Raw genomic sequence first — 9,406 nt, 5'->3', positions numbered from 1 at the left:
AATTCCGAGACCCCAGGGCCATGAAATTCACAATATATTGGTAGAGGGCCTTGAGACCTTTCAATCTATGAAGAGTTATTCTGACAAACAAAATGATACATTTTCGTACGGAACCTACCGAAGCATAATCAGTTAGGGTCCCAATTTACCAGGCGGGAAGCTGCCATGTAAGCACATAAACCCGTGTTTCTTAGTATATGTGTACATACATGTATGTATTAGATTCCCAAAAAGCTAAGTGGGCTATGCGGAAGCTTATACTATTTGTTTGGAAATAATATGGAAAATAAACTATGATATGATAGTATTGCTAACAATTTCAAATGGTAGAAATGAAACAACGATCCGCGGAGGATTTCCCCCATAATGGTACAAAACACGCGTTCTTTGTAGTAAAACGTACGTAGTAAAACAAATCACGTGATTATACCTCATTCATGCCATTGGCTGAAATAAATACGGAATTGTATTAGTGGGTAACTAGTGATCACATGAGTGTGTGTTTACTTCCAAATAGAGTGATTTCTCTGACCTGGTATTTATACATAATTACATAGGCCTTTTGAAGAAGATCTTATTTTCTCTGTGTTATATGTATATGTTCTGAACCATAAAGCAGGTAATAATATATATAAATATAAATTTAGAATTCTACGAATTTAGCCGGGAGTAGCCGATCTTCGCTGATTTTAGATTAGACGGTTAGACCTATTGAATTGGTCAATTCGTATTGTATCATTTATTTACAAAACGGGAAAATGGCAGTTTTACAACTCATTTCAGTTCATTATTTATAGTAAAACAGTGCATATGTGCAAGTCAAAATGATATGCATGCAATATTAATAGCATTTTGGAGTCTAAATATTTTCAAATAAATCAATTTCCCCGAAGAAATGGCAAGCAAACTATCACCATATTTGGAAGTAAACACAAAATCACGTGATCACTAGTTACCCATAATACAATTGTATATTCCGGCCAATGGCATGAATGTGGTACAAGCACGTGACTTTTTTTTACTACGTTTGACTACAAAGAATGCATGTTTTTACTACGAAAAATAGATGCAGATGTATCGCGAGTTGGGAGTTTAAAACCGCGTCCCTGGAGGATTTTTAGCCCAAAGGATGTATCTGACCATTGAGACCTTAACAAAAATTTGTTGTGCCTTTATATAAGTGTATCGAGGAATGTAAATATTTATGTATATTATATATATATGGACAGGCCAAGCTAACAAGTAAAGCTGGTTTCCCAATGTGTATTGTGTACCTGTACTGTGACCTTTTTGGCTTGTAAATTACGTAACTGGTATTTTTCGGGATTCACAAGAAAATACAACATAAAAAAATCTTTTTTTTATTTTTTTTCCATTCATTCTTTTAATATAGTATAGGACGGTATGTTCTACATGGACTTGGTACGAATGGCAATCAACAAAACACACACACAGCTTTGAAACGAATTTTCAACACACGGTTATATATATTAATAATTCGTTGTACACTTCCTTAGCTCGGGCTAACAGCTACGTACACGCAGGCTACAGTTTCATGGCCGGGATGTGCAGGATCACATTTTTTTTTTTAAATCAAATAAATAAAAACTTTAATTAACAATCAACGTCGATCTCTGCTGTATGGCTTTTGCTGCATATACACAGTGCTTTATGAAAGGGTGGCCTTTGATTTCCACTTTCAAGACCAGATGTCGACATCTTTTAGTTTAGATGTCGACATCAATAACTGACAAGTCGGTGTCACACCCGAGCATACACACATTAATCGCCGAGTTACCGACTGTCTACATAAATATCTTGGACTCGTTATGTGGTCATGTACATGTGGTAAGTCGACATATTCTTCTGTTTATGTTGACATCTATCGATATGATGTCGACTTAATGCCTTAACGATGTCGACATTATTAAGTCGTAAGTCGGCAAATCGATGGCAGACATATGCCACCTAGTCCGCTAAACCTGCCTATATTATTAGGCTTTTTTTTTTTTTTGCCTAATATATAGTCAGCTCGCGGTACCTCTTAAAAAGTATTTCATTGTACACAGTTGTTTAATTTCATAAATGGGATGTAACATGGGGGCAAAGGAGTACATAAGATCCTAATATAAAGGTATGTGTACGTTTTCCCGGCATTGCATGGACGATATATTAGAAATATGCCGCTGACGTAGCGTAGACCAAATCTGGCCTACGATTTCACATTTTTAAGAGGTACCGCGAGCTGACTATATATTAGGCAAAAAAAAAAAAAAAAAAAGCCTAATAATATAGGCAGGTTTAGCGGACTATATGCCACCATACACATCCTTTACACCTTGCTCCGGATTTACTTGTGAGGTATGTTTCCTGTCTACATGTCGCCGGGATCGGACCAATAGAACATCGGGAATTGTACATGTTTCGCGGGATTGTTCCTTTGAGCCAGTTTTGGCATCCCGTCTGGCGGCAGGTCTGTTTGAGGGCGCGGTCTCCTACTTAGGTAGCCACGAGCTGTTATAAAAACAGTAAAAGATTATAATACTAATCTTTCGTTTATATGATTTTTGTATTTTACTCCTATTTTTCGTTTTCTAGATAGTTAATTTGATACTATATAAAGTTTAGATTGCTGTTTTATGGTTAGCACGACATCTGTAGCTGTAATGTGGGATGCTATCAGTTTAGATAGATACTTTCCTAGAAGAAAATGACAGAAGAAAAATATTCGTCCTGATTATTTATCATTGTTTTATGTAAAAGCGCTATAAGTAAAGACACCAATAGCTGTGTATGACTTCAAACTTATATTTTATTATCTATGTAGATTTACCCCATATATCAATATGCTAGCATATATTTATCAATTCAACAATGTTTTTCAATATAATGATATTTGTTTCTGATAATAAATAATGAGTTTATTTACCTTCCACTCGATAAGCCAACCCAAACATAAGTAACAATAAGCATAGAGACGCCGGATTCATTTCCGCTACACCTGGTGATCTACGTATACCTACTTTGGCCGTTGTCCGAGGTGGTATAGCAAACATCCTGACGATGTACGTAGTGTATATGTTGTTTGTCTATTGGTGATGGACAATGGCGTCGATATGTCAGTGATCATATAGGATGATAGATTGATATCTAGTCACCGATTAAAGGTGTCAACATAATTATATTAAGTATCACCTCTATGGGCGATGTACAGAAACAGTACGAAAACCATTAAAAGGCCATCTCCGCGACAAGAATATAGCCATGGCCTCGTTTAATAATGTCACTTGTAACCGATCCCCAAATGATAAGCAATTGTATGGTACAAACGAGAACGCTTATGCTTTTGATTCAACTGACATCGTTGACAAACATTAGTTAATTTCTATTTTCTTCCTTTACATGACTTCGAGACAATAATGCAACAACGCCACCGAAATGGCGATGTCATCCTTGCTTCCATTGGTGATACGTCATTATTAGACACAAATTAGTACGAGAAAAAGATTCATTCACCTTCTTTGGGGTGAAACAGGAGAGCTCAACTCTCGGGGGGAGGAGGGGGGTATAGCCTTGTGTTTGGCAACCTCCTGTCTCACTCCACAGGGAATTAAACATTATGTTTATCGTACTTCCGAGAGGACGAGAAAATCGAGTATTTCATAATGATGTCGCCTAAACAATCTATAATTGTGGCCAAAAAAATACATTAAAATGACAATGAAAACGAGGACAGATAATGAAATATTGTATTTTATAATAGAATATTGGTTGAAATATTGACTCTGATTCGTGTTACTTTTAACATAATATCCTAATTGGCATGTGAAATGGTCTCCCAGAAGGCTTAGATGGTGACTTTCCACGTCCCTGATGCTGCCAGTCCTGTCGTCAAGCCTATATACCGGACATCTACAGGACTAGGGTCCCTCCACCACATTAGAGACTGCCATTCATCGTCTTCAGCCTCATACCAGACCGTTATAACTCCCATCGCCCAAGTGACCACGAAGGTCCTGAATGAGTTACAGTCGGCCGGGGAGGATGGTGTTGTCACGTGATTGTATCGGTTCTTTCCTCGGCGAATGGCAGATAAGGTATTTCTATACCCACCAATCAGAACTTCGTACATTGCACATATGCCAGTGTTTCTTGACAGGAGCGCAACATGGATGCCACTGCATGCTTTGACACTAAACCTGATAGACGAACGGTGTCCCAAGTCATAACTGTAATCCTCTAGATTTGTGTAGCGGTAGTTGGGGCCTCTTTGTTGGATCGTTTCAAAGTGAATAAAACCGCTGTCTTCTGAAAATCAGTAGAAAATACAGATGTATCAATAACGAACAATTATGTGAGAAGTTGACAATCACTTGAGAAATAAAACAAAACACATAATTCGAAAATTTCAAGGGACAGAAGAAGTATCATGTGGAACGTTTGGAATAGCTAGTTGATATATAATGTAAATCACAAAAGTGTAAGGTACAACGTAATATCTTTATTGTCACGTCTAAATGTATTAGGCATAATTTTAATCTGTTATATGAATGATCATCTATATTGTGGTCATTGTAATTGCTGTGATTTGTAAAGGATATTTTTCTGTAAAGCATTTTACAACATAATATTTGGATTTTGACATTTCAGCATAATTAAGAAATTAACAAACGTTTTGTACCTACCCAAAACATCGTCATTGCGAACGTAAAACTTCCACGTGCTCGACGTCCACCATCCACTAGCCACTCCAATATATCTGACAGGTCTGGGCTTAGAGTCCTTCCACCTCAGGACATGCAACCACTTTCCAAGTCGACATTTTCTGGCAAGAGAAATAACACCATCTTTCCAATGTATCTGGAAAGATTTAAACTCTGAACAATCCAGCATTCCTCCATGACTGTTAATCATGACAGTGCCTCCTTTATATTTACGAACGACACTCTCCGAGTTGTGATATCCGCTTATGATGACTTCGTATAGTCCATGCTTGTCCGTGGGACCGGACATCAACGCTACATGTGCACCACTGCAGGCTCTGACCGAAAACTCAAAAACTGTTCTGTTGCCTACGGAGTAGCCGAAAGGTTGAAGACTCGTGTAACTATACCAGTCATCGTCAGGTCTCTGTTGCTTTGGAATATCAATGGTAATTCGCTTTTCTACAAAGGGAAATATGTTACAATTAATGGTATAAAGACCATCTGTTTAATAAGAATTCTTAAAGCTGATAATGCCAGTCAGAAAAATATACATTTGAGATTAAAGATTTAGTTGTCCACTATGTATCACCTACTAATACATAAGCAAACCCCTTATCTGTAAACAAGTGCAAGGCTTGTTTTAGTAAGCAAACACGTCATTTAGATGTTTCACAAATTGAACTTTCCAAACAAATGAATAGAAATCCTAATAATAATCCATCCACACATCTCCACGTATACTTCGTACCCGATGTATTCGACTGGCCACGTGCACTTGACCATCTGTCCCGAACAAGCGATGCTTCCATACATAAACTATCGAAGGCATACACGTGTACATGTGCGTGTAATATCTAATGTATATCAAAGTGTTTTATTAGCTGGTATTTGACATATTTTGGGATCTAGCTGACAATATTACTTCAATGAAACTGTCAGGCGAGTGCAGTGTTTATTTTTAGTTTGATAATGTTATCTACTGTCACGCGGTTTATGACAGGTTCCTATTCGGACATTTGTGATATTATTTATTTGTTTACATCTACTCGAACATACTTAATATTCTAAGTTTAAAAGTGCTGTTTGCATGTTTGTTCCTGTATGTTTTGTATGTTATCATTTTGTATTACATGTAAATTTACTTTTAGGCCTAGGTTTGAAAGTGTAGAGTTGGATATTTCTCCGCTCCGCACCCGACTGTAATAAATCATTATATAGAAAATTTCATCTTTAGATTATTGTTTTTCACAGACAACATTAGAGCTATTCCCCCAATACACTAGCTGTAGCGCTGTGATCAAGAGCCGGTCAGGTGTTGGTTGTTACACCTTGAACAGCGAGCGTTCGACTGATTGCACGTGTGTGTGGTTCACGCGCTTTATATAGGGGTCGGTACCCGGTGTTGTATCCAAGCAGAGTTAAAACAAAATGGCGACTGTCCGTCCGTAGAAACGCAAGGGGTTGTCTAAGAAACGAATTTTGTAGAAAAAACCCATTGAAAACAATATATATATATATATTTTTTTTTTTTAAATTTCAAATGTATACTTTTTAACTTGCATTATCAGCTTTAATTCCAATTTTAGTTTCAAATCCCTTCGTCCTGAAAACTTTAACAGGCGTTAAGAGAACATAGTAATTCTTTTTCACGCAGGTATAAATATAACTGGTAAATTCTTATCTTGGAAAAAACCCATTGAAAACAATATTTATATATATATTTTTTTTTTTTAAATTTCAAATGTATACTTTTTAACTTGCATTATCAGCTTTAATTCCAATTTTAGTTTCAAATCCCTTCGTCCTGAAAACTTTAACAGGCGTTAAGAGAACATAGTAATTCTTTTTCACGCAGGTATAAATATAACTGGTAAATTCTTATCTTGAAATATTTGTTATTCAAAATATAATAGACATAAAGCCCCAATGAATTTTTTTTGTGATTTTTTTCCATTTTTTTTTCTCAATATCAAAACATTCTTTATTGATATTTAGTAATGATATTCGCCTAAGACGGAATTAAGTTCTTTATTCGACATTCGAAAGGTGAAGAGTGACGTTGTCAAGATTACCTAATGATATAATTGCTGTAAAATGTAATCGATTAAGTGCATTTCGAGGTCAGATAAAAAAAAACAATACTATTGATAACAAGAAGCCCATGAGCCTTAACGGTCATCTGGCTATCAGCACAATACAATACTGTTAAAGAATAAATTAATGGCGAACAATTAAGGTAATACAATGAACTCTTTACTAGAATAATTAAGTTTCTAATATATTTGATGAATTTGACCTTGAATGAAGGCCGGCGTTATTCATTAAACAATCTTGGTAGACCTTAATCACAGCATGCTACAATCCCAATATAAAGTCTCTAGGACACTCTTGGTTATTCACAAGAAGGAATTTACAGATTTTAGCATATTTGACCCCCGCGACCTGGAATGGATGTGAACGTCATACATTTGAACACACTTGGTAGTTCTTCATGCCAGCGTGCTACAGGCCCAACATCAGGTTTTGATGCTTTCTAGTTATTTACAAGAAGTAATTTACAGAAATTAGCCTATTTGACACTTGTAAAATTAAATCAAAGTCATTTATTTGAACACATTTGGTAGCCCTTGTGCCTTTCGGTTGTTTACGCACGACGCACGAGACATGATGACTCTGGGTCATTCTGACTCTTCATGTCACATGACCTAAAAGTAAATTTAAACAATGAAAGTTAATGGTTTACCTGTAGACAAAGTTATCGTTTGTCCTCTACAACTATAAACAGCAGCAACAGCACAAAATATAATATAAGCATTCCCCATTGTTTTCCAGAGGAACGACGAGAGTTATTGTTACGTCAACGTCCTCTGAATTCCGTAACGTTATCTGTCTTTTTAGTTTCATTTGCTCAACAATGATATTATGCAAATAATATCATTCAGTAGGGATAAATTGATGCGTTTAGAAGTGTTGGCTTTAGCAATAAATATGTCACAGGATTCTTATTATAAATACAACATCGTGTACTGGCAGCTAAAGGTTAATATTCTGCACAAATTAAATTTACATACATTGTAGCGTTGGAGGTTATGTTTGTGTAATTAAATACGGTATAACTAACATCACCATAAAACACATGAATATCGATAACACTGTATAATTCATAATAACAAATAGCATTAATATTTTGTTAAAAAGAGAGAATTTGGTGAAATAAAACTTAACGGTACTCCATTTTAGACAAAAGACACACAGTCAGATAGTTTTGTTAAGCGTTTTGTCTACGGTTGAATATATGTTTGGTGATACAGAAAAATCTGCAAAACTCGAAAGCATGGTGAGTGAACAATTTCAACCCGAAAAGAATAAGAAAAGCAATCACTTAATAATGGAGTAATTTTGAAGTCAAATACAAAATCTGTGTAGCAACGCTTAGGGGAAATCATAGATTTGTAAAATTTTAAATTTCATTTGGAACCATCCTTCAGGAGAAGAAAAATCCTTGAATTTGATGAATTGCTGATCATTTACCCACCATCTTAGCTTTTGATAGTGTTTTATGGCAAGCTATTTCGATAATCCTAATAACTCATAACGTTTAATTTGTATAGATAATGACTTTTGTAATTAGCTGTCCAGCAGGTAGGGCATAAAGGCGACTAAAATCAAACAAACTGACTTGTTTCTTCCTAATCTAACGTTTCACTTGCTTGAAAATGCCGCAATGTCCTGGAGTTGAGCACCTGCTCTTGTGAAAAAGACTGTGCTTTCTATCCTTAGTCGAGACATAAACGAAGTAGTTCCTTGTCCTGTCTTTATCATAAATACCATCGGGCCTAACCTTAGGTTTTACTGTTTAATCAAAGATTGTTGTGTTGCTTGTACAGTTTGACTAAATACGCAAAACAATCGACATTTCAATTAAACAAGTCCACATGGTTGGGCACATATTTCTGTCATCATATAACCGTACCAGTATGTGTAATGGTGTCTATGGTGTTGGCACAATGAGCGATTGTGTGTGCGTCAGTGAGATAGCACTATAAAAAAAGAGCCTTATTATATTAGATGACACAAAACGAATATACAGACAATATTTCCCAACCTGAATTTCTGGTGTCAATTTCTGGTCAATTTCATGTCAAGATATATTTATCGGAGTTCCAGGTCGAATTTCATGTGAAATTTTGAATTCATTTGAGATTTTCTCGACAGGTGACCTTCAGGTCAAATTTTCTTTGGCTTATGTATAGTGGTGAATGTTATGGCTGTTATTTTCATATAGTTCCTTTTTATTGAAACTATGTTGTAAGATTGTGTGTTAAAATGATTCTTCCTCTATAAAAGTCTGAAGAATGAATAGGAGCCATTTTAAGTGAGTTTTTTTTCCAGTATTTAATATGCAGTTAAGAAAACTCCCTACAGCATACGACATAAACAGAGCTTTCTCATTTGTAGAATAGAACTCTTTATCGATATCTTGTTTTATAAGTCAGTTATAGAGAACATGACATACATAAAAATAAGATTGCTTGTTTTGTCATTTGTTGTATAGATATTTGAAGTAAACAGATATTACTCAGAAACACACACAGTAGATGGCCATTTAATAAAATGTTACCATTGACTTAATGATAACATTTTCACCTGAACCATTAAAAGGTATCATCCGGTTTATAGCAGGAAACTTATGATTAATG

The 9,406-nt window shown here is 35.6% G+C and overlaps 1 protein-coding gene and 1 long non-coding RNA gene across 2 annotated transcripts; both read right to left on the bottom strand.

Moving 5' to 3' along the window:
• Nucleotides 1-787: 787 nt before the first annotated feature.
• LOC138328820 (uncharacterized) lies at nucleotides 788-3,490 on the bottom strand. The gene is made up of 3 exons (XR_011209366.1): nucleotides 2,930-3,490; nucleotides 2,321-2,514; nucleotides 788-1,968 (listed from the first exon to the last, which is right to left on the bottom strand). It is a non-coding gene; the product is annotated as an uncharacterized lncRNA (long non-coding RNA).
• Nucleotides 3,491-3,776: 286 nt separating this feature from the next.
• LOC138328819 (uncharacterized) lies at nucleotides 3,777-5,378 on the bottom strand. The gene is made up of 2 exons (XM_069275551.1): nucleotides 4,686-5,378; nucleotides 3,777-4,308 (listed from the first exon to the last, which is right to left on the bottom strand). Exons 1-2 carry the CDS (start codon nucleotides 5,011-5,013, stop codon nucleotides 3,848-3,850), a joined length of 789 nt encoding a protein of 262 aa, XP_069131652.1. The 5' UTR covers nucleotides 5,014-5,378; the 3' UTR covers nucleotides 3,777-3,847.
• Nucleotides 5,379-9,406: the final 4,028 nt, after the last annotated feature.

This window comes from Argopecten irradians, chromosome 8, assembly GCF_041381155.1.
Source record: "Argopecten irradians isolate NY chromosome 8, Ai_NY, whole genome shotgun sequence".
NCBI classification, from domain to species: Eukaryota; Metazoa; Mollusca; class Bivalvia; order Pectinida; family Pectinidae; genus Argopecten; species Argopecten irradians.
This window is presented reverse-complemented; position numbering and strand designations above follow the sequence as displayed.